This window comes from Onychomys torridus, chromosome 6, assembly GCF_903995425.1.
Source record: "Onychomys torridus chromosome 6, mOncTor1.1, whole genome shotgun sequence".
Lineage (NCBI taxonomy): Eukaryota > Metazoa > Chordata > Mammalia > Rodentia > Cricetidae > Onychomys > Onychomys torridus.
Window position 1 is genome coordinate 108021374 of NC_050448.1, and position 27856 is coordinate 108049229.

General features: G+C 39.5%; 1 protein-coding gene across 3 annotated transcripts in view; it reads left to right on the forward strand.

Annotated features, from left to right (window-relative positions):
- Positions 1-27: 27 nt before the first annotated feature.
- The window catches only part of Tbck (TBC1 domain containing kinase), a 150146-nt gene continuing 122317 nt past the window's right edge, over positions 28-27856 (forward strand). For 2 of the 3 annotated variants that reach the window (XM_036191439.1, XM_036191441.1), the window contains exons 1-5: positions 28-267; positions 3130-3351; positions 9847-9919; positions 19571-19685; positions 22757-22830. In XM_036191439.1, the coding sequence (XP_036047332.1) occupies positions 3159-3351; positions 9847-9919; positions 19571-19685; positions 22757-22830 (455 nt within the window). In that variant the 5' untranslated portion in view covers positions 28-267; positions 3130-3158. Of the gene's footprint in view, positions 272-3129; positions 3352-9846; positions 9920-19570; positions 19686-22756; positions 22831-27856 lie in introns of all 3 variants that reach the window. The other variant, XM_036191440.1, reaches the window with a different exon arrangement.

Sequence of the window (27856 nt, forward strand, 5' to 3'; positions counted from 1 at the left end):
ACGTCATGAGTAGTGGCCGGACAGAGGCGGCGGAGGGGGAGGGGAGGCTTGGCGCTGTCAGTGGATCCAGGCGCGCGCTCCCAGCCAGATTCTGAGCTGTGAACCTGGGCAGCCCTCGCGGGCGAAGGCTGGTGGCTCCAGCTGTCACTCTCCTTAAGCCGCCTCTTGTAGACGCGCCTGAAACGCAGAACACGGCCCACTAAGTAGCACCGGCAGGCACAACTGCAGCGCTTAGGAGCACATCCCCCTAATACAACCCAGATCCAGGCAGGTATTCCGGTGTCCTAGTGCTCTGTGTGGTAGTGGGTGGAGCTTGTGGGGCATAGACGACAGTCGGGGTGCAGAGAGTGACCCTGCCAGTCTGCAGCCACCAGTAGAACCAACCTGTGGAGCTGTTTGCTGCTGCGTTCATCTCCAAACTTCCTTCCCATTGAAGCAGAAGTTCACCGAGTTTTGAAATGCAAATACGATTTTACTCAAGATAAAAAATCAACGTCTTTTCCCCCAAGTTTTGACATTTCCCCCTCATTTGAGTCATTCGTCTCCAAGCTCTTTGAGAGTTTGTATTGTGTCTTGTTCATTGAAAGAGTGTCTTGTTTGTGGTCCTTAGTAATCAAGCAGCCACAAAAACATCGGGCTTAACATAGAAGTTTCAAAGGATCCCCTGAGTAATTTTTACAAACCAACCTTACATCGTTTTTGTCTTGTAATCTCTCACCTCATCATTTTATTTTTTTCATTTTCTCTTCTAGTCACCTAGTGTGAGCACATGCATGTGTGTTTTCTGTTTGTGAGCTTTATGTGCACCTGAGAAGTAGAGCAATAATTAAATGTTTTTATTCTTGCTAGTGGTTTATCTTTCTGTGAATCAAACACTTGTTTGATTTTTCATTTGTATGTGATTAAGATCTATAACTGAAAACCCAATATTTTGCTGTAAAATTGAATATTAAAATGACACAGTTATGTTTCATCTTTCCTATGACTTCAAGCCTGGTATTTAGATATGATTTTATGTAATTTGGGGTTTGTTTATTGAATAAGAAATTAAAATTCCAGGCGGTGGTGGTTCATGCCTTTAATTACAGCACTCTGGAGGCAGAGGCAGGTGATCTCTGTGAGTTCAAGGCCAGCCTGGTCTATGGAGCAAGGTCTAGGACAGCCTGGGCTACACAGAGAAACCCTGTCTCAACCCCCCCCCCCAAAAAAAAGGAAGAAGAAATTAAAATTCTAGTCCTGTAGTGTTCTTACTGTTGTCTTTCTAAGGGAGCCCACAGCATCTACAAGATTCGGAATAGTGATAGTAACTATTTTCATACCAACTTTTGAGAATCTGTTTTGACTCCTTTCATAAGAAGAGAATAGTAGAGGCTCTCCTCATCCCCTCAGAAAACAAATTAACCTGTGTTACCAAGCTTGCAGGTCCTTAGGATCTGAAAGCTGCAGGAGATTTTATTTAGCTACCAATGAACAGAGAAGGAGCCCATGCTCTAACAACCTGTTACAGAGCAAGTCTGAGGCCTGGATTTTGAGTGGGATATGAAGTGATGTACATACATGCTGTCATCAAAATGTTTCATAGGAAAGTGAGTTTTCTGGGAACTAAGACTGCCACCTTTCTTCTTCCCTAATTTGGGCACAATTGTGTCTGTGGTGGCACTATGAGTGTATCCTTTTTGTTATAAAGAGCACAAATTCATGAGAATTGTCAAAATGGTGCCCAAAGCAGATTGAGGTCTGGAGTTGCTTTCCTGGTTGGCCAATGAGTGCACATGACTATAAGTACTTGGCTTTTAAGTTTTGAAAGCCAATGGCATCTGTAAGCAAACAGAGCTATCACTAATTAGCTGGTGTAGCCTAGCCCTGGTTTGTTGATTCTATGGGCTATTTTCTTGTGGTGTCCTTGACCCCTCCAACTCCTATAATCCTTCCTCATTCCACTTGCTGGATGAAGCCTCTCTAATGATGACTATGCTAGACTCCAGTCTATAAGTACAGCAGAGTATCATTAGGGATTATTTCGTTTACTTCATGCTAGGTCTCTGGACTATCCAGTCTCCAGTTCCTAACCCTCCAAGCAGTGTCAGGCATGGGCTCCCTCTCATGGCAAGATGTTTTGGGATATTAGTTTAAGGTGTGTTACATTTGTTTTTGCTGTGCAACTTTTGTTTAATGATACAAAAATGTGTTGCATTCGTTTATGTTGCATTTGTTTAACTCTATAAAGCTGTGTTACTATGCCTGTCTAAAATACCTGATTGGTCTAATAAAGAGCTTAACAGTCATTATCTAGGCAGGAGAGAGGGATTGGCAAGGCTGGCATGCAGAGAAAATAAATAGGAGGAGAAATCTAGGGAAGAGAAGAAGAGGAGCTAGAAAAGGAGAGGAGGACCTCAGGGGCCAGTCACCCAGCTACACACCAGTACAGAGTAAAACAGAAAGAGAGACATATAGAATAAAGAAAGGTAAAAATCCTAGAGCAAAACATAGAAGAGAAATGGATTAATTTAAGCAGGTTAGAAAAAGTGGCTAGAAACAAGCCAAGCTAAGGATGGGCATTCTTAAGTAAGATTAAGTCTCCATATATTTATATAAGAGCTTGGTGGGCTCCCAAAGAGTTAAACAACAACAACAACAACTACACATGGGTCTTAATTTGGATCAGTCATTGGAAGGCCACTACCACATGTTCTGTGCCATCTTTACCCCAGCACATCTTGCAAGCAAGACCAATTGTAGGTAGACGGTTTTGTGGCTGGGTTTGGTGTCTCAGTCCCTCCACTGAAAATGACTGGTTCACACCATTACTAGTAGTCTTCACTAGAGTCACCATCATGGATTCCTAGGAGTTTCCATTACACTAGGTTTCTACCTTTCCCCCAAATGCCCCCCAATTCCAGTCACCTCTCCCAGTACTGAAAAGTCTTTGAATTTGATTTTAAGCTGCAATATAAACTAAGGCTTGTTTTTTTTTCTTTCATATATTGTCTTGAAATTTTTAAAATGATTTTTTTTTATAGTTGAGTGGTATGGCTCCCCCCAACCCGAGTTATATATTAATGTTCAAGTGAGAAAGTGCTGGATTAATGTTGGGTCAGTCTGTCATATAAGAATTATCTCCTTTTCTAGGTCATCTTAGAGGACCCAGGACACCAGAAATGTTTCCGTTGAAGGATGCCGACATGGGTGCCTTTACTTTCTTTGCCTCAGCTCTTCCACATGATGTTTGTGGGAGCAACGGACTTCCTCTCACACCAAATTCCATCAAAATTTTAGGTCGCTTTCAAATCCTTAAGACCATCACCCATCCCAGGCTGTGCCAATATGTGGATATTTCTAGGGGAAAGCATGGTAAGTTTTGTTTTTCGGTTTGTTTGTTTTTTTTTTTCTTTTTCTTTTTTCTTTTATGTTCACTGCTTCAATTCTCCATGCAATTTTTCCTTTAAAAGCCAATGCTGTATATTTAAATGAAGCCAATAAAACTGAAATATACAGATTTTTATCAGTTTTTATTGAGTTGAAATATCATCAGAGTTTAGAAGTATAATGAAGATTTTACGTGGTTGTGTGTTCTGTTGTGGTTGATTTTAATTATCTAGAAATACTTCTGTAATTCCTAGTGAGATGAAATGAAATAAAAATTATTTTGCTACGTAGATTTGAAATTTAAGTCAGAATAAATATCATTATTACGGACATACTATAATTTATTCTGTACCTATCGCCTACAATCTAAATGAATGAATTTGTCAGAGTTCTGTCACAAAAAAGAACTTGTAGAGTTTGTATGTATGAAGAGATTAAGTGCTAGGAACTGGAATGCAAGATTCTTGCTAGTTCAGCCCAAAGCACAAGACATATCATCAAGGAGACACCAAATTTGGGCAGGAGCTGAGGCTGTTGCTTTTTTCAGGGAATCCTCAGCTCTGTCTCAAGGTCATTTAACTTGTACATCATGATCACCTAGATTATTTAGGATAAGCTTTCTTAAGGGCCTTTCTTTTTTTTTCCGAGACAGGGTTTCTCTGTGTAGCTTTGAGCCTTTCCTGGAACTCACTTGGTAGCCCAGGCTGGACTTGAACTCACAGAGATCCACCTGCCTCTGCCTCCCGAGTGCTGGGATTACAGGTGTGCGCCACCACCACCTGTGGATAGGAGGAAGGTGGGGGTGGCCAAGACTCCCCTGGGGATTCATTTAAACTGGTGGATTCAGTACAGGCAGGTCCAGTCCCCTCCTTCCAGGCTGAGCAATGACATCATGAGGTTTGCAAGCAAATGGATGGATCTAGAAAAAAACCATCCTGAGTGAGGTAACCCAGACTCAGAAGGACAAACATGGTATGTACTCACTCATAGGAGGATACTAGATGTAAAACAAAGATGACTAGACTGCTACATAACTCCAGGGAGGCTACCTAGAAAACGGGACCCTAGGAAAGACCCAGGGATCACCCAATGACAGAGAAATGGATGAGATCTACATGAACAACCTGGATGACAGTGGGAGTAATGAAGGGCAAGGTTTGAGGGAAAGAAAGCTTAGGAGAGCAGGATGTCCCAGCTGGATCAAGAACAGAAAGGGAGAACAAGGAATAACAGACCATTACAAATGAAGACCACATGAGAACAGGAATAGGCAGAGTGCTGGAGAGGTCCCCAGAAATCCACAATGATAGATCCTCTGTAGACTGCTGGCAATGGTCCAGAGAAAGCCTGGTCTGACCTAGTCTGGTGATCAGATGGCCAAACACCCTACCAGATGGGCTGGAACTCTCATCCAATAACTGATGGAAGTGTATGCAGAGATCCTCAGCCAGGCCCCAGGTGTCCAGTTGTCGAGAAAGAGGAGGGACTGTAAGAGTGTGAATTGTTGAAACCAAGATTGCAAAAAGCACAGGGAAAAATAGCCAAACGAATGGAAGCATATGAATTATGAACCAAAGGCTGTGGAGCCCCCAGCTGGAGCAGGCCCTTTGGATAAGTGAGACAATTGAATAGCTTGAACTGTTTGGGAGGCATCCAGGCTGTGGGACCGGGACCTGTCCTTAGTGTATGAGCTGGCTGTTTGGAACCTTGGGCTTACACAGGGACACTTTTCTCAGCAAGGGCCTTTCTTAAGAAACACAGTTGGGGCTGGAGAGATGGCTCAGAGGTTAAGAGCACTGACTACTCTTCCAAAGGCCCTGAGTTCAAATCCCAGCAACCACATGGTGGTTCACAACCATCTGTAATGAGATCTGGCACCCTCTACTGTATACATAATAAATAAACAACAACAACAACAAAAAAAACCCACCCTGTTTTAAAGCCGGGCAGTGGTGGCACACGCCTGTAATCCCAGCACTCGGGAGGCAGAGGCAGGTGGATCTCTGTGAGTTCGAGGCCAGCCTGGTTTACAGAGCTAGTCTGGGACAGGCTCCAAAAGCTACAGAGAAACCCTGTCTCAAAAAACCAAAAAAAAAAAAAAAAAAAAAAAAAAAAAAAGGAAACACAGTCATTCATATGATTTCTTCATAGATTTATGTAAACTAGAGTTTGTTCGAATGCCTGAGGACTGTAATTGACTTTTAAAACTGACTGCTGCAGAATCCTGGTACCAACAGTATTTGTGAATCAGGTATTATTATTTTTTTTTTGTGGGCATTGCTGTTAAAACATTTACTTAAATATCACATTTTAAAGGTGATGAGCTAGTCTCTAATACACTAGTTTTTACTTTGAATAACAAAAATGATGCAGGAATGTTGATAACACCATATTATAAGACATTCATAATTCATTTTTGTGTTAAAAAATTTTAAACTTTCTGTTTTGAACTTTCATATTTTTCTATGACTATGCATGTGTATGTTATACATGTATGAATAGGGATACACACTTGTCAGGGCATGTGTACTGGGGCATGCATGTGGAAGGTCAGAGGACAATGTTGTAGAGTTCTCTTTCCACAGTTACATGAGTTTCAGGGATCAAACTCAGTTCATCAGGCTTGCATGATGAGCATCTTTAGTCTCTGAGCCATCCTTCTGGATCCCACTCTCTCTCACTACATTTTCCTATTCAGCTTCTCTGTTCTCTTTCCTGATTAATGTTCAGTTTCTTTGACTGAAAGCACACAGTTCTAGATAGATACACTGTGGGAAACCACATGCAGTGCATTTTGTTAGACAGAAAGATTAGTTCATGCTTTTCAGACATTCCTTTATGTTATAAGGAATTTGTTTTTAATTTTTAATGTTTATTTTATTACTTTTAATTACATGTATGTGGGGGAGTTATGTGTACATTAATTAGTGCAGGTGCCTTCAGACCCCCTGGAGCTGGAGTGATGAGCAGCTGTGAAATGCTGGATGTGGGTGATTGGAACCTAACTCAGGTCCTCTGGAAAAGCGGTATGCACTCAGCTGCTGAGCAATTTCTCCAACCTTGCATATTTGTTACTTATAAATAATGCCACTACATTTCTGATTTTTATTTGGCACATTAGGATTCTCAAACCAACAGTTAATTTTATTCAGCCAGATTGTTTTTATAACAAACAGAAACTATTTTCAAACAGATCCAGAATTTTGGGATGAGTACTTCTAATGAGTTCTTTAAAAAAAAAAAAAAAAGAGGTTCATAATGGAAATATTCCTTCAGTATGTACTCCTTTACCTCTGACAGAAATGCTAATTTTCTGCCAAGGGTTATGGCTCTACATTACTAAAACAGCATTTAAAATTCTATAGAATCTTAAAGCCTTGACAGACACTGAAGGTGTTTCCAGAAGAAGCCTAAAAATTTTCAGCCTAATGGCACATGGTAGATAAGTCTCTTTCAGATAGAAAGACATATGCATATCTGTTTGTTAATGGCTGCTTAATGAAGTATGTATATTTTAATAAATTCTGATATGAATTAATTTTAATACTGCTAAAGTATTATATCTAGTTAGAACTTAAGTATGTACTTTTTAACACAGAACAAATCTGTTCAGATGACTGTCATCATTTCTGATATTCCCATTACACCTTTGCTCTAATTAATTTGTTTTGTTATGGGGATTCCACCAGAGATGACCACTCAGACACAGTTTATAGCCAACTGAAACTCTGTATTCCAGACTTCTGAGACTATAGCCCATTATCAGGGACCCAGCTGTAGCCCTGAGAAAACCATACCCATCCTGGCATTCAGCTTGGCAGCCGCAGGGTGAAGGTAGTGGTGGGGTTCTATAAACAAGCAGTTTGACAGAAGCTAAGGCAAACAGGTAACTGTGGGAGGAGATTTGCACAAACAGGCAGTTTAACAGAAGCTAAGAAAAGTTAGCTAGGACATTCTGACCTTGGGTTCCTAGAACAGAGTTGGATAATTTTCCATGGGATTCTCCATCAAGGAGATCAAATTCTAGTTAAACCTGAAATGGCCTCAACAAGAGTACAGGATGGAGGAACCTTTTAACTGTCTTGCCCTGTCATAATTTAACATATGTAATTTTAGCATGTGCCTATATGTTTCAGGTGAATTGTAGACACTAGTATTGCAGTTCTGAACAAGAACAACATGGTTCCTGCTATCACAAAATGTGTCATCTACATAGAGAAGAATGGCACTAAGTAAAAATGTATGAGAATTTTTAGAGTTAAATAAATGACACAAAGAAAAGTGCTGTGTAGACTACATCATAATACTAGTGCATCAATTCTGGAGAATCAAAAAAGTTCTGAGGAAGTCATGTTTACTGAGACCTCAATCTTGAAAAATAGTAAAAGCTAACAGTGCTGGCACTGTGTGGGGACTGTTCTCCATCCTGCTTCTATGTGAATTCATTTCACCCTCCTCACAACGCTGTGACAGAGGCATTACTGTTGTCGTCATCTTCTCAGCCCTAATTCTATCGAATTCACCTTACCACAGTGCTGTGATGTGGACTTTATTGTTTTCTTCCTCTTTAGGAGAAACTGGCATAGAGAAATTAGTAAATTTCCCAAGATCATGTGCTAATAAATGGTAATATTAGCATATGGGCCTCAGAAAAGTAGTCTGTTTTTAAGCACCATGTAACATGATAGAAGGTAAATGTTTGAACTGAAGGGGCTGGGAAAATGGCTGAGTGGGAAAAGGTGACAACCTAAGTGCTGTGGATATCACTCTGTCTGCTGTGAATGTGTTGCTCTGGTTGGTTAACAGATAAAGTGCTGATTGGCCAGTAGCCGGGCAGGAAGGATAGGTGGGACAAAGAGGAGAAGTCTGGGAACAGAAAGGCTGAGTCAGGAGACGCTGCCAGCCACCGCCATGAGAAGCAAGATGTGAAGGCAGAACTGGGAAAAGGTACCAAGCCACGTGGCTAAACATAGATAAGAATTATGGATTAGTTTAAGTGTACTAGCTAGTCAATAGTTAGCCTGAGCTAATGGCCGAACAGTTTTAATTAATATCAGCCTCTGTCTGTTTATTTGGGTCCAAGCGACTGCAGGGCTGCAGGAGCTGGGCAGGAACAGGATAACTTCAGTTACACCTGAGTTTGATCCCGGAATCCACATAATGGAAGGGGAGAACCGATTTCCACAAGTTGTTCCTTGACCTCCAAACACACACCTGGCATGCTGATACAGGCACACATATACATGAACTGCTCATACACAGAATACATAAAATACATTCCTTTTTAAAAGGGCTATCAAGATGATTCAACAGATAAAGCACTTGCCACCAAACATGACAACCTGAATTTGATCTCTAGGACCCACATGGTGACAGAAAAAAAAAAAAGATTCTTGCAAGTTCCTTTGACCTCCAAGTGTACATAGTGGAATGAGCACACACACACACACACACACACACGGTTAATGTAATACAGAAGTTCTTTTAAAAGGTTAAGATGACGATCATTTAGATATGGGACCCCAAGTGTAATTCCCCAAAGGATGAGAATGCTCAAAAGCTGATGAGAGAAATATGTAGTGGAAACTAGAGAAGGACTTCCTTATTCAGATGTATTGTCCTGTCACTTGGACTTTAGTGTGAAAACACATGGGAGGAGGATCTTAAGTCGGGTGAAAAGAACAGGTAAGAGATTGCCGTGGAGAGCTAATGAGAGAATGCTGCCTTAGACCCGGACTGCAGCAGGTGGAATAAACTCTGCATAAAAATAGCAGACTCTGGAGGCAACTGGGGCATAGAAATAGCAGGACTCTGTGTGCGGGTTTGAGAAAGGGAAAAAGTATAAGTTGTCTTGTTTCTCTTGAGTTGCTAGTGACATTTTCAGTTTGTTTTCTTGGATAAGGGTCCAGTATATCCCAGGCTGGCCTTTCACTAGTTTATCACTAAGGATGGCCTTGCAAGTCCTAGTCTCCCTTCAAGCTTTCTGTGCTGGCATTCCAGGCATGGGCCACCACCCTGGTTTATGAAGTGCTGGTGCTTCAGTGCAGGGCTCCGTGCAGTCTAGGAAAGCTCTCTACCAGCTGAGCTGCAGATTCAGCTGGACAGTGAGTTCTGTACCGAAGCCAAGGGTGGGTTCTAAATGTCTGCAGTTGAAGAGAGTTCCAGGGTTGGGGTAAAACATAGTAGTTTCTCAGAAAGTGGTAGATGAGGAGAAAGCACAGTAAGAAGACTAATGAATTGAATTATGAATAGAAGATGGGTAGCAGTTCAGTCTGGGTAGATGGGGTGCTGCTGATCAACAGAGGAGATTGAGATGAGCAAGCCAGGTAGAAGTCAGGAAAAATGACCACACATGCACACAGTGAAAATACATAGTTCTTTAAAATACTGTTGTTGGCGTTGTATGTTAATGACTCTAGAGAGCTATATGATCTTGTTAAAGTGTGTTAAATATAAAGTGGGTTTGCTTTGTTTTTCTAGAAAGACTGGTGGTGGTGGCTGAGCACTGTGAGCAGAGTTTGGAGGACCTGCTTCGGGAAAGGAAGCCTGTGAGGTACTGTAGACCATGTGACAAAGCAGTGAGGAGTGAAAATCTGCCAACAAAGGAGCATTTTCACTAGATGCTGAAGGGCATTGAGTTCTTTTGTTCTTGTGGAATGGTAAAATTCAATGTAGGTTTTTACTTTAAGAACTTTAATTCACTTGCTACATAGAAATCCAATATGTACATTCTACAAAGTACTTGAAAAGAAGTGCTTGGTGGAGTGCACATATATGAAAACGTTAACATCTTAGTTCTAAGAATTTCTACTAGCCAAGATTATTTTCCTGAAAGGGGCCATTGTTAGTTACTATGGTGCTCTTACCTCATGAGGAACATGTCCCAAACATGACAAGACCACAGAAGAGTTTTTATTAAAGAGGATAGAGGTGACAGGCCTGTGTGATACACACGTGGGTGAGGAGATAAAGGTGGCTCATGCAAGATGGCACCAGCTTTATAAAGGTTGGACTGTGCGCGCGCTTTACACAACCACGTAGTCCCGCCAGATGTCTGACCCGGAGATGGCTATTTTGAACTGGAAATAGTTAGGTGGTCCCCCGGGCAAGCCCAACCGTGTGGACATGTAATTTTCTATCAGCCATGATAGCTTCTCTGTGTGTACCAGGAGCCCCAGGTGAATACTGATCTTTGTTAAGTAAAGGCCATGTTGAGGAAGAGGCAGAAGGAGTAATCATAACTTGGGTAGAACTTAATGATAGAATTTAATTCAGTTATTTCAGTGACTCAAGAAATTTATGTTTTCTTAGTCAGAATAGTGTGTTAGCTAATTTTTATTACAAATATTTCATCAATATACTCAAAAGCATTTTTTAAATTATAAAAGATTCAATGTATAAATAAAGTTACATTAAACTAATAAAAATTGCTTACCATGAGTCTTTATGACTTTGTAATCACTGACTTCATCCTCTGAACCCTGATGGCAAGGGACACAAGGAAAAGCTCCTAACTATCCTGATATCAACATCACTTAGAATTTTTTTGGGGGGAGTGGGGTTTCAAGACAGGGTTTCTCTGTGTAGCTTTGCGCCTTTCCTGGAACTCAGATCTGTAGCCCAGGCTGGCCTTGAACTCACAGAGATCTGCCTGCCTCTGCCTCCCGAGTGCTGGGATTAAAGGCCTTTGCCACCACCGCCCGCCGTCACTTAGAATTTTAAAGAAAGAAGTGCCAAATACCAAGGTGGTCCACCTGAAGCATCTTTTGGGGGACCTTGCTTACAGAGTGTTGCAGCAAGATACAAAAGGGAGAGGTTCTAGGTGCTCAGGTTAGAGGTACCTGCTCTGTGTTCTGGTTGCTGGCAGCCTGCACTTAGCAGGCAGTGAAAACCTCAGCTCTAAGCAACAGCAGCAGGAAACATGTGCTCTCATTGGAGTTCCTGGCTGGCCTCATAGGTTGGACTCTGAAGCTCTTCTCACAGATAGTGTTAAAGCACCTTGGCTTAGGGTGTAGAGATCCTTGATGTCTGAAAAGAGGCCAGTTACAGATCTCCAGTGGCTAGGGAGGCCTGCCTGCAATCTGGGTTAGTTCTGCTGGCTAATGGGGTAGCTCTTGCTTATGGCCCCTGATAGCCTTCTCTGTATTTCCCCCCCCCCCCCCCCCACCGGCACCTTAGTTTCCTGCTGTCTCTGCCCTACAGGGCTCTCTAGACCTCTTCAGGCTTCCCCCTGGTGCCCTCCCACTCCTGCTTCTGTCTGTCTATCTGCTCTCTGGCCTTCATGTTCCCGCTCACCTGGCTTGCAGCAATCAAAAGTGGATACATTAAAATACAAAAACAACAAACAAAATTGAGCTAAGCCTTTTGTTGGACTTAATGTTACAGTACAAGGGCCAAGCAGGAGGTATCTCCTAGCTGATGCCAGAGGTGAGCCAAGCAGACTGTGAGCAAAATTGGATGTGATGTGGCAAGGGTGTTTGTATCACTCCTGGTAGAGTCCTTTATACAAATGAAAGATGGTTCTTCTAGCAGCTGCAGGCCTTTTGCTGGGCCAGGAGAGCTGCTCCTCTCTGGACTGAGCGAAAATGGCTGTAGGGTATTCAAGTTTCCTGAAGCTTGTCTTCTCTAGACTTCTACTTTCCCAGGCTCATGGCTCCCTGGAGCGAGTGGCCCTATCTGGAGCTTGAATTCAGCCATGGTTGTAGTAATCCTCTGCAGCTGCCTGTTGGGATATCCTCAGAGTAATTGCAAAGTATCCAAAATAGCAGGGTTGCCATGGGAGCTGTCCAACCTTTGCGTGTACATGGGCTGCTTAGCTGATCTTACCCCAAGTCTGCCACCATAAGACGAAAGTGTCTCACAGGTCTGTGCCTGTATTTAACTGGCTTAAACAGTCACAGAAAACATTAATACTTAATGAAAACCCAACATGAAAGTAATAATTTTGATAGTACTTAGCGGTATATAATAGTATTTAACAATACTTAGTAGTGCTTATCCTCCAGGGAGAGATGTGTCCCTCTCACTATTGATTAATCTTGCGTTAGCCATTAACTGTCTCTTCTGGGGTGGCTCTACTAAGGCAGGTGACTGCAGAAGTCACACAGAACAGAAGAAAGGTTAAAATACCAAACAACTGAGTGTGGCAATGCATGCCTGCAAGAGTAAAACTCAGAAGACTGATGCAGGATTACTACCACGAGTTCAAGACCAGATTGGACCACATAATAACACAAAAGGAGGTATGCTAAAAATAGCACTAACACTAAGAATACCTAAAGTTCCAGGGGATCCTATGTCTTCTTCTGACTGTGGCAGCCAGCAAGTACACATGTGGTACACATACATACATACATACAGGTAAAATACTCAAATACCTAAATAAATAAATAAAATTTAAAAATTTTAAGAGCTGAGAACAAAAGAAGTTGGTACTCAAAAGAAAAATGTCCTATTTTATGCTTTTCCAATGATCCTGCCCTCTTTTTCTTTTCAGTATCTTTTGAACATTGAATTGTACCATATGAGGATACATTCTGCATGACTTTGCCAATGAGATTATATCTAGTATCTCATGAAAAGTTCTAGCTTTCTGTCCTTGTCTTAGAGATCTGACTCTCACAACAATGAACATCAGCTGGTCTGTGTAAAGAAGTCACATTTCTTCAATAAGTCACGATTGTCTATATTTGATCAAAGTGTCACTGATGGAAACACAGCATAAGATTAAGAACAAAATTCTCATTGCTTTTTAATATCCTTTACATTTTACAGAAATTTTTTCATTTATTTTACAAAGGAGACATTGACTTTTATAGGTCTTCACAATGTCTTCATGAGAAATGTGTTTAAATATCTGTGTAAATAAAGTCTTGCTTTTCAGTCATTCCAGTAACAAGCTTGTGGTTTCAGTGAGAATGACCCCCATAGGCTCATATGTTTGAATACTTGGTCCCCAGTTGGTGGAACTTTGGGGGAAGGATTAGGAAGTGTGTCACTAGGGCTGCTGGACTCAGAAGTTTCAAAAGTCCACACCATTCCCGGTTAACTCTTTCTGCCACATGGTTGTTGTCTCAAGATACAAACTCAGCTACTGCTCCAGTGCCATATGGGCCTGTCTGCCTGCCTGCTGCCTTCCATGATGATCATAGACTCACTCTCTGAAACTGTAAGCCCAATAAACTCTTCTCTAAGTTACCTTGTTCACAGTGCTTTGTCACAGTAAAAGGAAAATAAGACAAGGCTAGAATTTAATATTTTCCATGGAAATTGTGGAATTTATCATTACTTCCTGCCTTTCAGTAAAAGTCATCCAACCAGCCTTAGTTCCAAATTGTTATGTATGTATTGTAAATTTATTTTGTTAAGAACTGCTTGACTTGTCTATGTTGTGATGACATTGGTCTCCAATAACAGAGGACATTTCATGTGCTGCAATGTTAATTATTCTGTAACTTATTTGTTTTTTTTTTTTTTTTTGAGCTGGGGATCGAACCCAGGGCCTTGTGCTTGCTAGGCAAGCGCTCTGCCACTGAGCTAAATCCCCAACCCGTAACTTGTTAATGAAACATGAGATAATATTCTTAAGGCTTATAAACTAAACTAGTTTTCACCATCAGAAATTGGTGCTCTGGACCTGTAAGAAAGAAATCTCCTCAGAGGTTTCATTTGAGGGTCATCTTCACTTACCTGTTTGTTTTCAGCCTGCCACTCTAAGCTGCTACTGTCTGGTAGTCATTTGCAGTTCATTTTCTACAGATAATTGCATCATTCAGTACAGAACTAGTTTGATAAATAGGTGGAAGGAAATTTGAATTCAGCTAAAATTTATCTGACAGAGAGTGAGGGAATTAAAACCAGAAGCTGAGAGAATAAGGGAGTTAAAACTAGAAGCTGAGAGATGAGTCTTATTGTACATTACCAATAAAAAGCATCAGAACATTAGATCTTACTGGTTATGTAGTGCTCAGGGAAGTTTTATCGAATCGATGCCCAGTTGTTTCAGCTGTATTTAAGAGACTTCGTACGTATTGCTTTGTTGCTTTAATTGAAAAGCAAATGGCCATTTAACTGTGTAGGTCTACTTTTTGGGATTTCTATTTTGTTTCATTTACCTATTTTTCCATATATATGATGGCTGCATATTATGTAAATCTCTATAGATTCACAGTACAATTTGAAAGCTGCCAATGCAAGTTTCCAATATTTGCATCTTTCAAGATTACTTTAGCTATAATTGGTTCTGTGAATTATATTCACATTTTAGTTTTCAAAAGTGTCTGATGTTGTAATTGAGGTTTGGTTATGCTGATAGGCCAGTTTGGGAAGAGATGACGTCTTAACACTTTCTAGTCATCCAATGGACTAACACACTGTTTCTCTCTACATTTATGAAGTTTTATTTCTCCCTCTACTGTTTTGTAATATATGGTTTCTCTATTGCTAAATCAGTCCTAAATATTTTGTTTTGATATGAGTATTATGAAATTGTATTTTATTTTCCTATTTTGTTATTAATATGTAACAATATAAGTGAATTTTTTCAAATATAGTTTTCTTTCCTATGACTCTGCTGAACTAAATGTAGTATTAGTTTAAATAGTTCTTCTGCAAATTCCTTAAGATTTTCCAAGTAAGTAAACATATTATCATTAATTAAAATATGTTTGCACTCCATCCTAAAAAGTCTAAATAGACTAAAAAGGCATTATGGCTTATTTTTTTTCTTGATCTATTTCACAAAATTGGACTTTTGCTGGATCATTGAATGCAAATACTAATGGCCATATTTCCTTGGTTTCAAATATAAGGGAAGAATATTCAGCATTTTATTATTATGTATAGTATTTGCAATAATGTTTGCATAGATGCCTCTTTATAAGATGAAAATTTATAGCAGAATAAAAGATTTTAGTGTGTCTGTGTCATGATAATAAAGTTATTTTAAAGATGAAAAATTTAATGGCAAAAATACTCATACTTATTGAATGGTAACTTTATTCTCACAGATACATTAGAACACTGATTTTCTGATTATTTTACATCAGGAAAATTGGGGAACACAGATAACTGTTAATTTATAAAATACTCACATTTAATGGAAAACATAGTATTACATTGTGTTTAAAGACCCTGATGTATTTAGAGGAGGAACAGATCATGTGGATCAAGTGTTTTGCTTTACCCTTAAGACGATGAGGCTTGCAATCTGCCAGTAGATCACTGATCTTTAGCTGCTGTTTAGTGCATATTCCTCACCTTGTAATCTTACAAAGTGAAGCAAGATAGATTTGAAACATTCTCAAGTGTAGCAAATCAATTCTGGTTTAATTTTTTAAAATTTACTTTAAAACATAAAATAACAGGAAAAGGAAAATATTACCATTTTATATACTGAAGACAACGGTGAATGATAATTTTGGAACTTGGTATACTTGTTTTGAGGGATTTTGGGAGAAAGGGGTGTTTGTTTTTGAGACAGGGTCTTATTACAAGGCCCTTGCTGTCCTGGAACTTGTTCTGTAGACCATGCTGGTACTAAACTCAGAGATCCACCTGCCTCTGCCTCTTAAGTGCTGGGACTAAAGACATGAATTTCACTTACTTATTTTAAACCTGTTTTTCTTAATATGGTCAACAAGTTTGATATGAAATTTTTTTAAGCAATGTAATTATAATGTAATAGCAACATAAAAAATATAATAGTTAACATATAACAGTTCACTTGTGTGCTGTGGCACATGGACCCCCCCCCCCCGGCACACACACACAAACACAGTGTAATGCTTTATATAAATCAGACAACTCCTAAGTCAGAATTTTGTAAATAACTAACATTGAGCATCAGTGTATAAAGAAGCAGAAAAGTAAGTCTGATTTACTGTTTGATTCAAGTTGAAGATACTGAGACCATTAACTGTGATTCCCAAATAGTCTCAAACACTAGTCAAGAATACAGCTAATTGAGTTCATCATGAACTTTAGTTTTTAAAATTCTATGAATAAAATTTATTTTGATATATATACTCCTTCATTTTAATATGAAAATATTTTACATACAAATCTAATATCAGTTTACAAAAACACTATAGGAAGTAGAATGAGTCTTCTGTATTCAGCTGTTCAAAAACCGGTTTAATGAAAACAGTAATTGTAAAGATTTGATTCCAATTTCCTTAGACATCTGTGTTGAAATACTGTGCAGCTGAGGACCTCTAGTGGCACTGCTGAATATGACACTAATTTATAAGCTATTGAGAGAGAGACAGAGACAGAGAGAGAATGTGTTATGAGGGAAGGAGTGGGAGAGAGAGAAAGAGAGAGCAAGAATAATATGAGAAGCTAAAGTTAATTTGTACAGCCATACGAGATGCTTAAACTACGTTTTTTTTTTCATTTGAAAATATTTTCTGTTTTTTAACATTGTAATTAAAATATATTTACATCACTTTCCCCTTTCCTTTCTTCCCTTCATCCCCTCTGATATACCTCATTTTCAAATTGATAGCCTCTTTTTAAATTATTACTGTTACATATAAATACATGCACAAGTATGTAAATACAGCCTACTGAGTACAATTTTTGTTATTGCATTATAGGACTTCAGAGCTGACTAAGTTATATTAGATAACTAATAAGGGCAGTCATCTCCAAGAGAGGCTAAGTCCCCCTCTCTCAGCGGTCAGTCACCTGTAGTTCTCTGTCTTGGACTGGGACCCTGGGAGATGTTCCCCCTTCCTCATTAGCATATCTACTGAGATTGTCATTTTTCAGGTCTTGTTTCTGCATCCCCTTGTAAGTCCCTTCACAGCAGCCTTCCTGGTACTCAATCTTTCCATCCCTTCTTTAGTAATCTTTCTTGAGCCATCTATATGCAGGAGCTGTGCTGTGGATATATCCACTGGAGCTGAGTCTCCCACAGTCCATTAATCCTGCATGGTATCCAGCTTCTGTAATGGGCCCCATCTGCTGTAGAGAGAAGTTTTTGATGAGGGAGGAGAGCTACACTTATATCTCTTGGTATGAGGATAACTTTTAGAATGTAGCGAAGGAATTGTGCTGGTCTAGAAAATTGTAGGAGGGAGGCTCTCTTCTAAGATCCACAACCTCACTAGTCCTTGGGAGTTGGCTAAATTTTCAGTACTAGATATTTTTCTCCTCCTGTTGAGTGGTCCTTATGTCCACTTAGACAGCAGTTGATTACCATCAAGATTTGCACCTTTACGTATCTCTTGTTATGTTGGTCATTGTGTTCATGGGTGTCACAGCAGGTAGAACTATCAGTTGTGTCTCGCTGGGCAGCTTACACAGTACTTTCTGGTATGATGAAAGCTAGACACAGGAAGGAGACTTCCATGTAAGATCCAGCTCTCATGAACCAAGTTCTGTATTCTAAGTATGCTGTTTCTTCAGCAGTAGGGCCTTAGCTTCAACTGCTGAGAAGTTTTCAAGGGAACCAATAGCCTGCATTGTTTGGGAATTGGACCGCGTTTACCAGCAGCATGGAAGCCTTCTCATACCTCCGAGGGTTTTGTTAGTCTTGTGGGGAGCATCATCAGCCGAAGTGGCATAAGAGAAGAGAATATTTCAGCTTTTTAATCTCTTGTTCTTTCTTGTTCTTTAATTCAGAAAGAGGGTCAAGTTTCAGTAATTATTTTTAAAGAAAATTTATTCACCTTACTATTTTTAAGTACATTTTATTGAGGCCAGTTCTCATACCTTAGGATTTAGCCTGTTGATGTACAGTTGAACTATTTGATAAGCAATGCCTCAACTATAAATAGAGCAATTCCAATAGCCTCAAGCTTTGCCTATGCTCCTTTGTAGTCCCCAAGCCCATGGTAACCACTGATCTACTAATCACTGTATTTCCTATAACTGTGTCTTTAGTGCTTTCTCCAGCTGAGTATACTTGAATCTCAATTCTTAGCAAGTTTTATCTTTTAGTTGGTTAAGTAGCATTGTTAGCATTTAACATAATCATTGGTATGTGTACATCATCATTAATTACTTGCTATTTGCTCTTTTTTTAATTTTATGTTTTCTACTTAAAAATTCTTAATGAATTTCAAAGGCCTTTAATTTCAGCACTCAGGAAGCAGAGGCAGACAGTCTGGTCTACAAAGTTCCAGGACAGCCAAGGCAATTACCCACAGAAACCTTGTCTCAAAAAAAAAAAAAAAAGAATTAATGATTTCACTTAATCTTTACTATTTCCTCAGCATCTATAGCTCTTTTAAAGTTTACTTTTTGTGGTTGTTTCCAGATATTGATTTTTAAAAATAAAACATGGCTAGAAAAAGCAGTCTGTTGAAAAATATTGGTAGTTGGAAGGTTCAATTGAATGACTTCTTTGTCTTTTCCTGTACATATTAAAGAAACTCAAGGGAGAACGATGGAAGAAAGATAGGAAAAGCAATAAAGAAAATGGGCATCTCTGTGATACTGGCATAGAGAGGACAGGCCAAGAATTAAAGCAAGTGTTCTATAAGTCATGAATTACTGGAGTTCTTTTATGAGTTTATATAAGACTATGTAGTGTCCATATAGTATAAAATATATTTTGTTTTTGTGGACTTAGTTGTTTGGTTTTTATTTTGACAGAATTGATGCTTTTCTTCAATTTGGTCCAGATATTTTAAATATTACTGATAATTTGGTAAAACACCAAGACAGTCCGTGGCAAATGCATCTCATTCTGCTATAGATAGTATACAACACCCAAATTAAAACCCTTCCCTGGAAAAACCAAAGATGGTTTTTATTGTGGCCCAAACTGTAAGATTCTATAGCACATCAGCTATGTTATATCAGGAAATCCAAAATATATAGAAGTAGATATGTAAGTGTGTGTATACATATGTCACATATACATACATAAATATATGTATACACACACACACACATTTGGTTTTTTGAGGTTGGACTTCTCTGTGTATGCCTAGCTGTCCTGGAACTCACTCTGTAGACCAGGCTGGCCTCGAACACAGAGAGATCCACCTTCTCTACCTTCCCAGTGAGTGCTGAGATCAAAGGCGTGTGCTGCCATCTCCATGTGAAGTAGATGTTTTAAAGATGTGCATGTTCCACTTTCTCTGAGTGGAAGAGGTGTAACAAAGCATTACTGAATGCTTTTATTATGTCTCCTTTTAAGCAGACTGTATTTACCGTGTAACTGATCTCTGAATTTTTCTTTTCCTTGTAGTTATATGAAGGTTTTGTGCATAGCATTTGAGGTACTTCAGGGCCTACAGTACTTGAACAAGCATGGCATAGTACACCGAGCACTGTCTCCTCATAATATCCTATTGGATCGAAAGGTAATTTTCAGCTAATACTAGATATTTTTAATGTTGTTTGAGAATGAAAGCTACTGAAATCTTCCACTAATCAGAGGAATATAGACTAACAATATGTTTTCGGAATATTTGTAATGACTTATGAAAATGATGTATTTGTGGCAGACGGGAAAAAAAACACTTAAAATTATATTGATGGATTATTCTCCACTACACCCAACTTATTTTCCTAGATTCGTTCTTTATTTTCTCCACCCATTCTTTTTCCAAGGGGCTATGCTATGTCTTATGTGAACTGAGCTTGGTAGCTGCTCCATGACAGAAACCACGAAGGATGTGGCGCATGGCTTCCCAGCAAGTTTCTGCTCTTCAGTCACTTACATCTCAAGACAACAGTGCTGGCCATTCATATGGGATGCCATTATCATATGCACAGCTGTGTTGTTCTACCTTGTTACTCTTCCTTTCTCCCTGCTTTATAGATGTCATTTGCTATCTGCTCATCCCTAGTCCCCTTTTCTGTGGGATGACTTCTTCCCTTTTTAGAAATCTTGCAGGAGACTGATTAATGTGGTAAAGACCCTCCGACACTAATGGGTAGCAAAGTGGCATATTTTCATGAATAATTATAATTTAATTTTTCCATAAATGTATAAACAGTTTCTGGGACACATAGGGGACAATTATTCCTACACAATTATTTTCTGAGTCTTATGAAGTTAATGTAGCTGCCCTATGGGATCAAAACTTGTGAAGGAGAAAGCAGCAACACTCCTTAATCTCTGGTTGATAGCAGTGAAGCATCATTGCCATGACCCAGCAAGATTATTTCCAAGGACAGTTTGTAATGCTGAGCAATTCTTGAGTGGACAAATGACATTTAAATCAGTTTTACAAAAAGAAACCCAAGCCTAAAAAGAAACTTTTTAAGAGACATAAAAGTAATGCTTTCCTTTTATTGAGTTCACATTAGTGACTATTATTGTTATTTTTAGACAACAAAAAAGATTTTAATTTTTTTTAACCTGTGAATTTTTCATACTAAGAATTGCCATTTCACAACTAATGGTCTTTGCAAGCCCCTGGAAAAAAAAAAAACCCTTTGGAAAATGTCTATTAAACATTATAACTAAGGATTCAAGAAAAATGATAACTTTCTTTGTCTTTTTTTCTTTGTTAAGAAAAGGCGCACGCCTTTAATCTCAGCCCTTTAATCTCAGGCAGAGGCAGGCGGATCTCTGTGAGTTCGAGGTCAGCCTGGTCTACAGAGTGAGATCCAGGACAGCCAGAGCTGTTCACAGAGAAACAAAACAAAACAAAAAAAGGAATGAGAAAAGTCTTGATGCCTTGATAATACGAATGACAAAAAAACAAAGAAAGTTTTGATTTGACATTTTTTTAAAAGACTCGTTTATTTTCACTTGATGTGTGTGGCTGGTTTTGCCTGCATGTATGTCTGCGCACTATGCACAAGCCTGAAGCTCACAGAGACCAAAATAGGGCATTAGGTCTTGTGAATGTGGAATTATAGACATGCTGCCATGAGAGTGCTGATAACTGGACCTGAGTGCTCTGTAAAAGCAGCAAGTGCTTTTTAACACTGGGTTATCTCTAGACATTTTGATATATATTAGTATATATGTATACATGCATCTATAAGCATTTATACATATGTAGTGAGTGTAAAGCATACTAAATATTGACAGGTGATTCTGCATAAAATTGTGGTGTTTTATAAATTCTTAATAGTAGTATTTTGATAAAATACTATATGTATATGACTGGAGAAATGGTTGGTGGTTAAGAACACGTGCTGTGCTGGGCGGGGGTGGCACACGCCTTTAATCCCAGCACTTGGGAGGCAGAGCCAGGCCGATCTCTGTGAGTTCAAGTCCAGCCTGGTCTATAGAGTGAGTTCCAATAAAGGCGCAAAGCTACACAGAGAAACCCTGTCTCAAAAAAACAAACAAAAACAAAAACAAAAACAACACATGCTGCTTGTCCACAGGACCTGAGTTCAGTTCCCTGGACCCACATCAGGTAGCTCACATGACTACCTCTAACTACAGTTCCAAGGAATCTGATGCCCTCTTCTGGTATCCTCAGGCACCCTGTGGTATACCCTCAGACACACACACACACACACACACACACACACACACACACACACACATAAAAGTAAGTCTTTAAAAAATATTATATTGAGGTGCATAATAGTTATTGTTAGGTTTCAAACAAGGACAAATGGCTGACGTGTCCATTTAACATATCAAAGTGGACACTGGTCACTAGGGTCTCCCTTTATTCCTCAGTCCCTACCTGTTACAAGCCCTCCTACTATAGACGGAAGTTTTCCTGTGTGCCGCAGCTACTAGGTCCCAAGTAAACACACCAAAGCTTATATTAATTATAAAACTGTTTGGCCTATTGCTCAGGCTTATAACTAACTAGTTCTTACACTTAAATTAACCCACAATTCTTGTCTATGTTTAGCCATGTGGCTTGGTACCTCTTCTCAGTCCAACATTCTCATCTTACTTCCTCTTCGTCTGGCTGGCAACTCCATCTCTGCCTTTCCTCTTCCCAGCCTTCTCCTAGTCTGGTCACCCCGCCTACACTTCCTGCCTGGCTACTTGCCAGTCAGTGTTTCATTAAACCAATAGGAGTGACAAATCTTTACAGTGTATAAGAGCATCACCCCACAACACTCTACCCTGAACTTCTCTAACTCAGGGGCTGGACTGCACTCCTCCCTGCTGTCCTTTCCCGTATAATCATCCATTCTGGTTCCCTGGTTCTCTTTTCATCTACTCTGGGCCTCCTGGCCACTGCACCCTCTCCCTCCCTACCCTCCACATGGCCCAACTCAGTCAGGGCATGTCCACTCTGGACTCTCCCAGATGTCCCTGCCTCTGGCTATGTTCTCCCTTTTATCTTCAATAGACTTTCTCTTCTACCATACCTAGGAGCAGTCATGTGCTTCTTTATTTCTTTTTTCATTCAGTTATCTTATTGATAAAACATATATTTATAATTTTCTTTGGCAATTGTATGAAGATATTTCATAGTGATTTTCTCTTTTTTCATTGTAGGGTCATGTTAAACTAGCTAAATTTGGACTTTATCACATGACAGCTCATGGTGATGATGTCGATTTCCCAATAGGGTAAGAGTTGTTTTCCTCTATTTTGAATTCTATCTTAACCTTGATGAACTTTGATAATATATATTTGGTTAGTGATTTTTAACATGAAAACAGCTCTTCTTTATTTACTACATCATAATTTCCTGTATTCTTCGTTGACAATGAGTATTTTCCCAGCATCACTAAGATTCCTGAGTTGATCTTTAACAGAAGAGTTACAGAGAGTCACAAATCATTGGCTGTGTTAACCTTATGATATTTCTTAATTAATTGCACTTCATTAAGAAGTGGTTTAAGGTAAGAAAGCTGACTAGATTCTTAATGCTAGTATGCATTCATTTATAGACTGAAAAACATTACTTCTTTTACTTTTAATTTAATGTTTTATGTTTATTTAGTTCCTTGTTCTCTAAGATAGAATTGTATTTTTAAATTCAAGTTGATTCATTGTAGATATTGGAGGTAATAGGATAAATTCTATATAGAGAAATATAGTAAAGAGATTTATGTATTTAATTGCCTCTGGTGTGAAATTCCAGGTATACATTGCCCTCCAAGAAATGAGTGGAACTTTATTTCATGCTATATTTAGATAGGTGTTACTGATAAAGACTGCTATATTATTGTGTAGTTCCTTCTGAAACATTTTCATAACGTAATTCTATTCCTTGAGTTTACATTATTTTCAACAAAAGTAAGAAAAAGAATTTCTGAATGTACTTCAGCTTCTCCACATTAACATTTAATTGTATCTAAATTGTCTCTCATTTTCTGTGATTGACTTTGTGTACGTCTCATATTTTTGTGGCAGTCTGAGTAGACAATGGCTCTTTATCCCTAAAACTTAAACTTACATTTCACAATAGGGCCCTTTCCTACATCACGTCAGAATACTGATGAAAATGAGTAAACCAAACTTACCTAACCTAGAAATCTTAATCACATTTGTTCACATGCAGTGTGGTGTGGGTGGCCAGCTCCCACCTTTTAAAGGGTTCCTATGAGGAGGAGATAGGAATAAGAAACTTTTAGATAGAAAGATAGCAGAGAGGAGACAGATAGAAACACAAGATAGCTTCAGAAGGACCTGGATTAAAATCCACTGGCCCCTTCTGTCTCTTCAAAAGGGCTTTCTATAACAATGCCAAAGGGCAAGACAAAAGACCTCCCACTTGCTAGATCAAAGCATACCACACAGCCAAGTGCAGACCCTTCCAAGTACCTGGTAACCACGCCTATGGTCCAATCATTCCACTATGCACCCCTGATGGGTAAAGCAAGCTCATATCTCATTAGGAAACCTCTGTGGGTCTCCAAAGCTCCCCTTCTTGATATAATAAAAGGCCCCTCTGACCCCTCAGTTGGACTGTGCCTTCCTTAGGTCATTTTTCTCTAGTTAACCTTACCTGTCCTTGAAATACACTTTGCATCAAGCATACTCTGTCTTAGGTTGGAAGCTAGCAAAAAGGACATTGTTCTTCCCTAACTACCAGCCTCTGGCAGGGGAAGGTACAGAGCTTAACTCAACTCTGACTCAAGTCCCTACTAAAAGCTTGCAAGTAATTGGAACAACCACAGCAATCACTTGAGCTGCCATATCCCCCAGTAAAATAGTAGAGGATGACCAAGATGGAATGTCCTTTTTGAATAGGTCTAAGATGTCTATATCAGCCTTATCTGTGCCAAGCTCTTTATTTAAATCAATAAACTCTTGATGCAAATACATCAAATAAATCAATAAGCTCCTGATGCAACTGCATCAAACTTAGACTCGTTTAGCTTCATCAGACCATGGTTAATATAATTCTAGTATGAATATTACTATACATATTTACAATTCTTACAAATTTACATTCAAAAGCAAACTCTGTAGGAATATTTTGCAAACTTTAGCAAACATCTAAAAGAGATATCTTAACAGAACTATTTACATTTTCTTCCAACAAGACAGAGAGTACATGAATCGTGAGTCACCACAGTTAAAATTATAGGTGAACTCAAAACTGTTTCGTTTCTGAGGTTTGCAAAATTAATTATGGTCTTAAAGTTCTCTGGAAACTTTGAAATCAGAGCCTAATTCTTCAGCTTCTCTAGAGTCTTTGTATCCAGCTCCCTCGACCCCAAGATTCGGTGAGTGCTGCCGGGGGGCTGCAACACTTAGGACATGTCAATCCTCCTCTACCAGCCGCTTTCCCCTCCCAGCCCTCCCAGCCATTCTGGGACCAGCGGAACTGCACCCAATGGAGGACCATTGCTGGTCGGGGGCTTTCCCTCTATCCAAATTCATTGCAGTTTCCTTGAATGCAACAATTCAACTAAGTTCAAACAAGTGTTGCTGAAACTTTACTCCCAGCTACAGAGGCACTATTAGTAAGCTTTCCCTAGGAGAGCTGCCCTAGGGTAAAAGCTGCTAGCTGCCTAGGGAAGAGCCTTTCAAAAAGACTTTCTTACAGCCAGAAGAAACTGTGTGGCTTTAGCTGCTAGCTCTGTTTAGGCTCTTACAATCCCAGTCCTGAGGCCCAAGCACTCTCAACTGCCTCTTGCCCCTGGGGCTCAAGATTCCTCCTGCTGCTACAAGCCATCTCTCAAGCAGTCCTGGGTCCAGGAGGAAACCCAGCCACAGCTGGTGATGGGCGCTACACCCCTGGCTCCGTTTACATTCATTACACTATATTGTTCTGGGCATCTGGCTGTTGAATTAGGAGGAACATTTGAAAGCCTTGCACCTCTTTCCCTCTGCTAGCTGCCTCCCAAATACTGGCTTGAAGAGGAGATGCAGCACGAACAGCATGGGTTGGCCATGTTCTGGGAGGTTTTTTGTTCCAGGGCAATTATGGGCAGCTTTCCCATTCTGATAGATGCCCCCCTGGGGGCAGGAGGTGAGTCAAATTACAGAAGGAAAAGAGACCTGGGAAGGAGAGACCTGAAGAGCTTCCATTTGTTAGACAAGAGAAATTAGTTTTTCAAGCCCTTTAGTTCCTCCCTTGTTTCGTCCCAAGACTTCTGTTCCTTAAATTCAGCTTCATGGCCAAGAGGGAACTGACCCTAATTAAACAATGTTGTGAAAGTGTTCTCATATAGTGGCACTGCTGGCAGAGTGGAGGGTTTTATTTTATCCATGTCCACCTCAGGAAAAATTTTCTCCTGCTGCTAAGGACTTAAATCTAAGCTGTCCCCATACGCCAAAAGTTTCCATGGGAATCTTTTCCAGCCCATGTTCCTCATAATATTTTTGCATTTCAATTCCAATTCTCCCCTAGGAGTATGTGTCCAGAGTCCCATAGTCAGAGAACCAAGGACACAGTTCCTCTATGAACTCCAAGAACCTCTGCACTTGTTGCTCTTCTACCTTAACTCTGGTAGTTTTCAAACTTTCTACAAGTGAATATACAAACATCTGCTTACTATTTCCCTGCCCCATAGCAGCTTCTCTTTCTCAGACTGCAAAGTCTGCAGTGGCTGCTTGTTCCTGGATGCTGTGTTTTGTGTGTCAGATCTGGCACTAGAGGAAATTCTATACTTACCCTAATTTCTTCCTGCAAAATATTTCTATACCTAAAACCTATATTTTTCCTAATTTAATAGGTAGAAATTAAGAGAGGAAGAGAGAGAGAGAGAAAGAAACATAGACACAGAGATACTTGCTGCAGCCTAATTTTTCTATATACAGTTTTTGCTCCCAAAAAATAAAATACCACCGCCTAACCTTTTCATACAAAACAGGATATGTCCAACTGCTTCTGCGGGGTTTTCCTACTCTTACTTTCTCCACACCCAAGCCCCTAGTACTGGCACCATCTGTGGGAGGCCAGCTCCCACCTTTTAAAGGGTTCCTATGAAGAGGAGAGAGGAGTGAGAAACTTTTAGATAGAAAGATAGTAGAGAGGAGACAGACAGAAGCATAGGATAGCTTTAGTAGACCTGGATCAAAATCCACCGGCCTCCTCTGTCTCTTCAAAGGGGCCTTTTACAACAATGCCAAGGGGTGGGGCAAAAGACCTCCCTCTTGCTAGATCAAAGCACATTGTGCAGCCAAGTGCAGACCCTTCCAAACACCCAGTAACCATACCAGTGGTCCAGTCATTCCCCTTTGCAGCTCTGCTGGGTAAGCAAGCTCAGATCTCACTAGGAAATCTCTGTGGATCTGCACAGCATGGCTATTTTAATAGCATTCTTTTATGTTTGCTTCTTGGGTTCTCAAAATTTGGTTCTACTACACTAGGAGTACTAGTACTACCAGGAGTCATGATAAGCAGTCATAGAGAAAATTTTCAAAGTATAATATTACTTAAATTTTTAGATTTTTGAAAAGTTTCCCCTTTATTCTAAAAAGTTAGATTGTAGATTTCTTTTTTCCTCTTGGCTTTTTTAAGACATCTCTCTACATAGCCCTAGGTATACTAGAACTTATTGTGTAGACCAAGCTGACCACACCCTAACAGAGATCCACCTGCTTCTGCTTCCAGAGTGCTGGGATTAAAGGTGTGTTCCACCATGCCTGGCCTGTAGGTTTCTTTTTTGTTTTTTGTTTTTGTTTTGTTTGTTTGTCTGTTTGTACCATTGTCTGAAGCTGGCACATAATTCACTGTGTAGTCCAGGCTATTGAGACTTTATTCAGTAAGGAAACATTTATTGAGCACTTTCTGGTCTGCCTATTTTATACACAAAGCTAATATTAGTTCTTGTCCTTGAGCAATTCATTCCTCAATGGGCTAATTTTCTGTACTGATGGCTTATTTATTAAGATATACAAATTTATAATTTTAACATTTTACATACATTCAATGGTAGAGCACAATTTTATTCATAAACATAAAAATGTTATAATAATCATTAATAAGTTCTTATAGAAGAAAACATCCTTTTGATTTTAAGTTCTTAGTTAAGTTTGAGCTTCTTTGTGTGATCATTACCATTTGCCATAAAGAGCTGTGGTAGACATGACTACTATGACATCTGCATTTTGTCTAAATCAGTTTCTATGAAAGAAAACTAAAAACAAAACAAATGTTACTTTAGGTTTCTGACTTACATTTAAGAATTCATT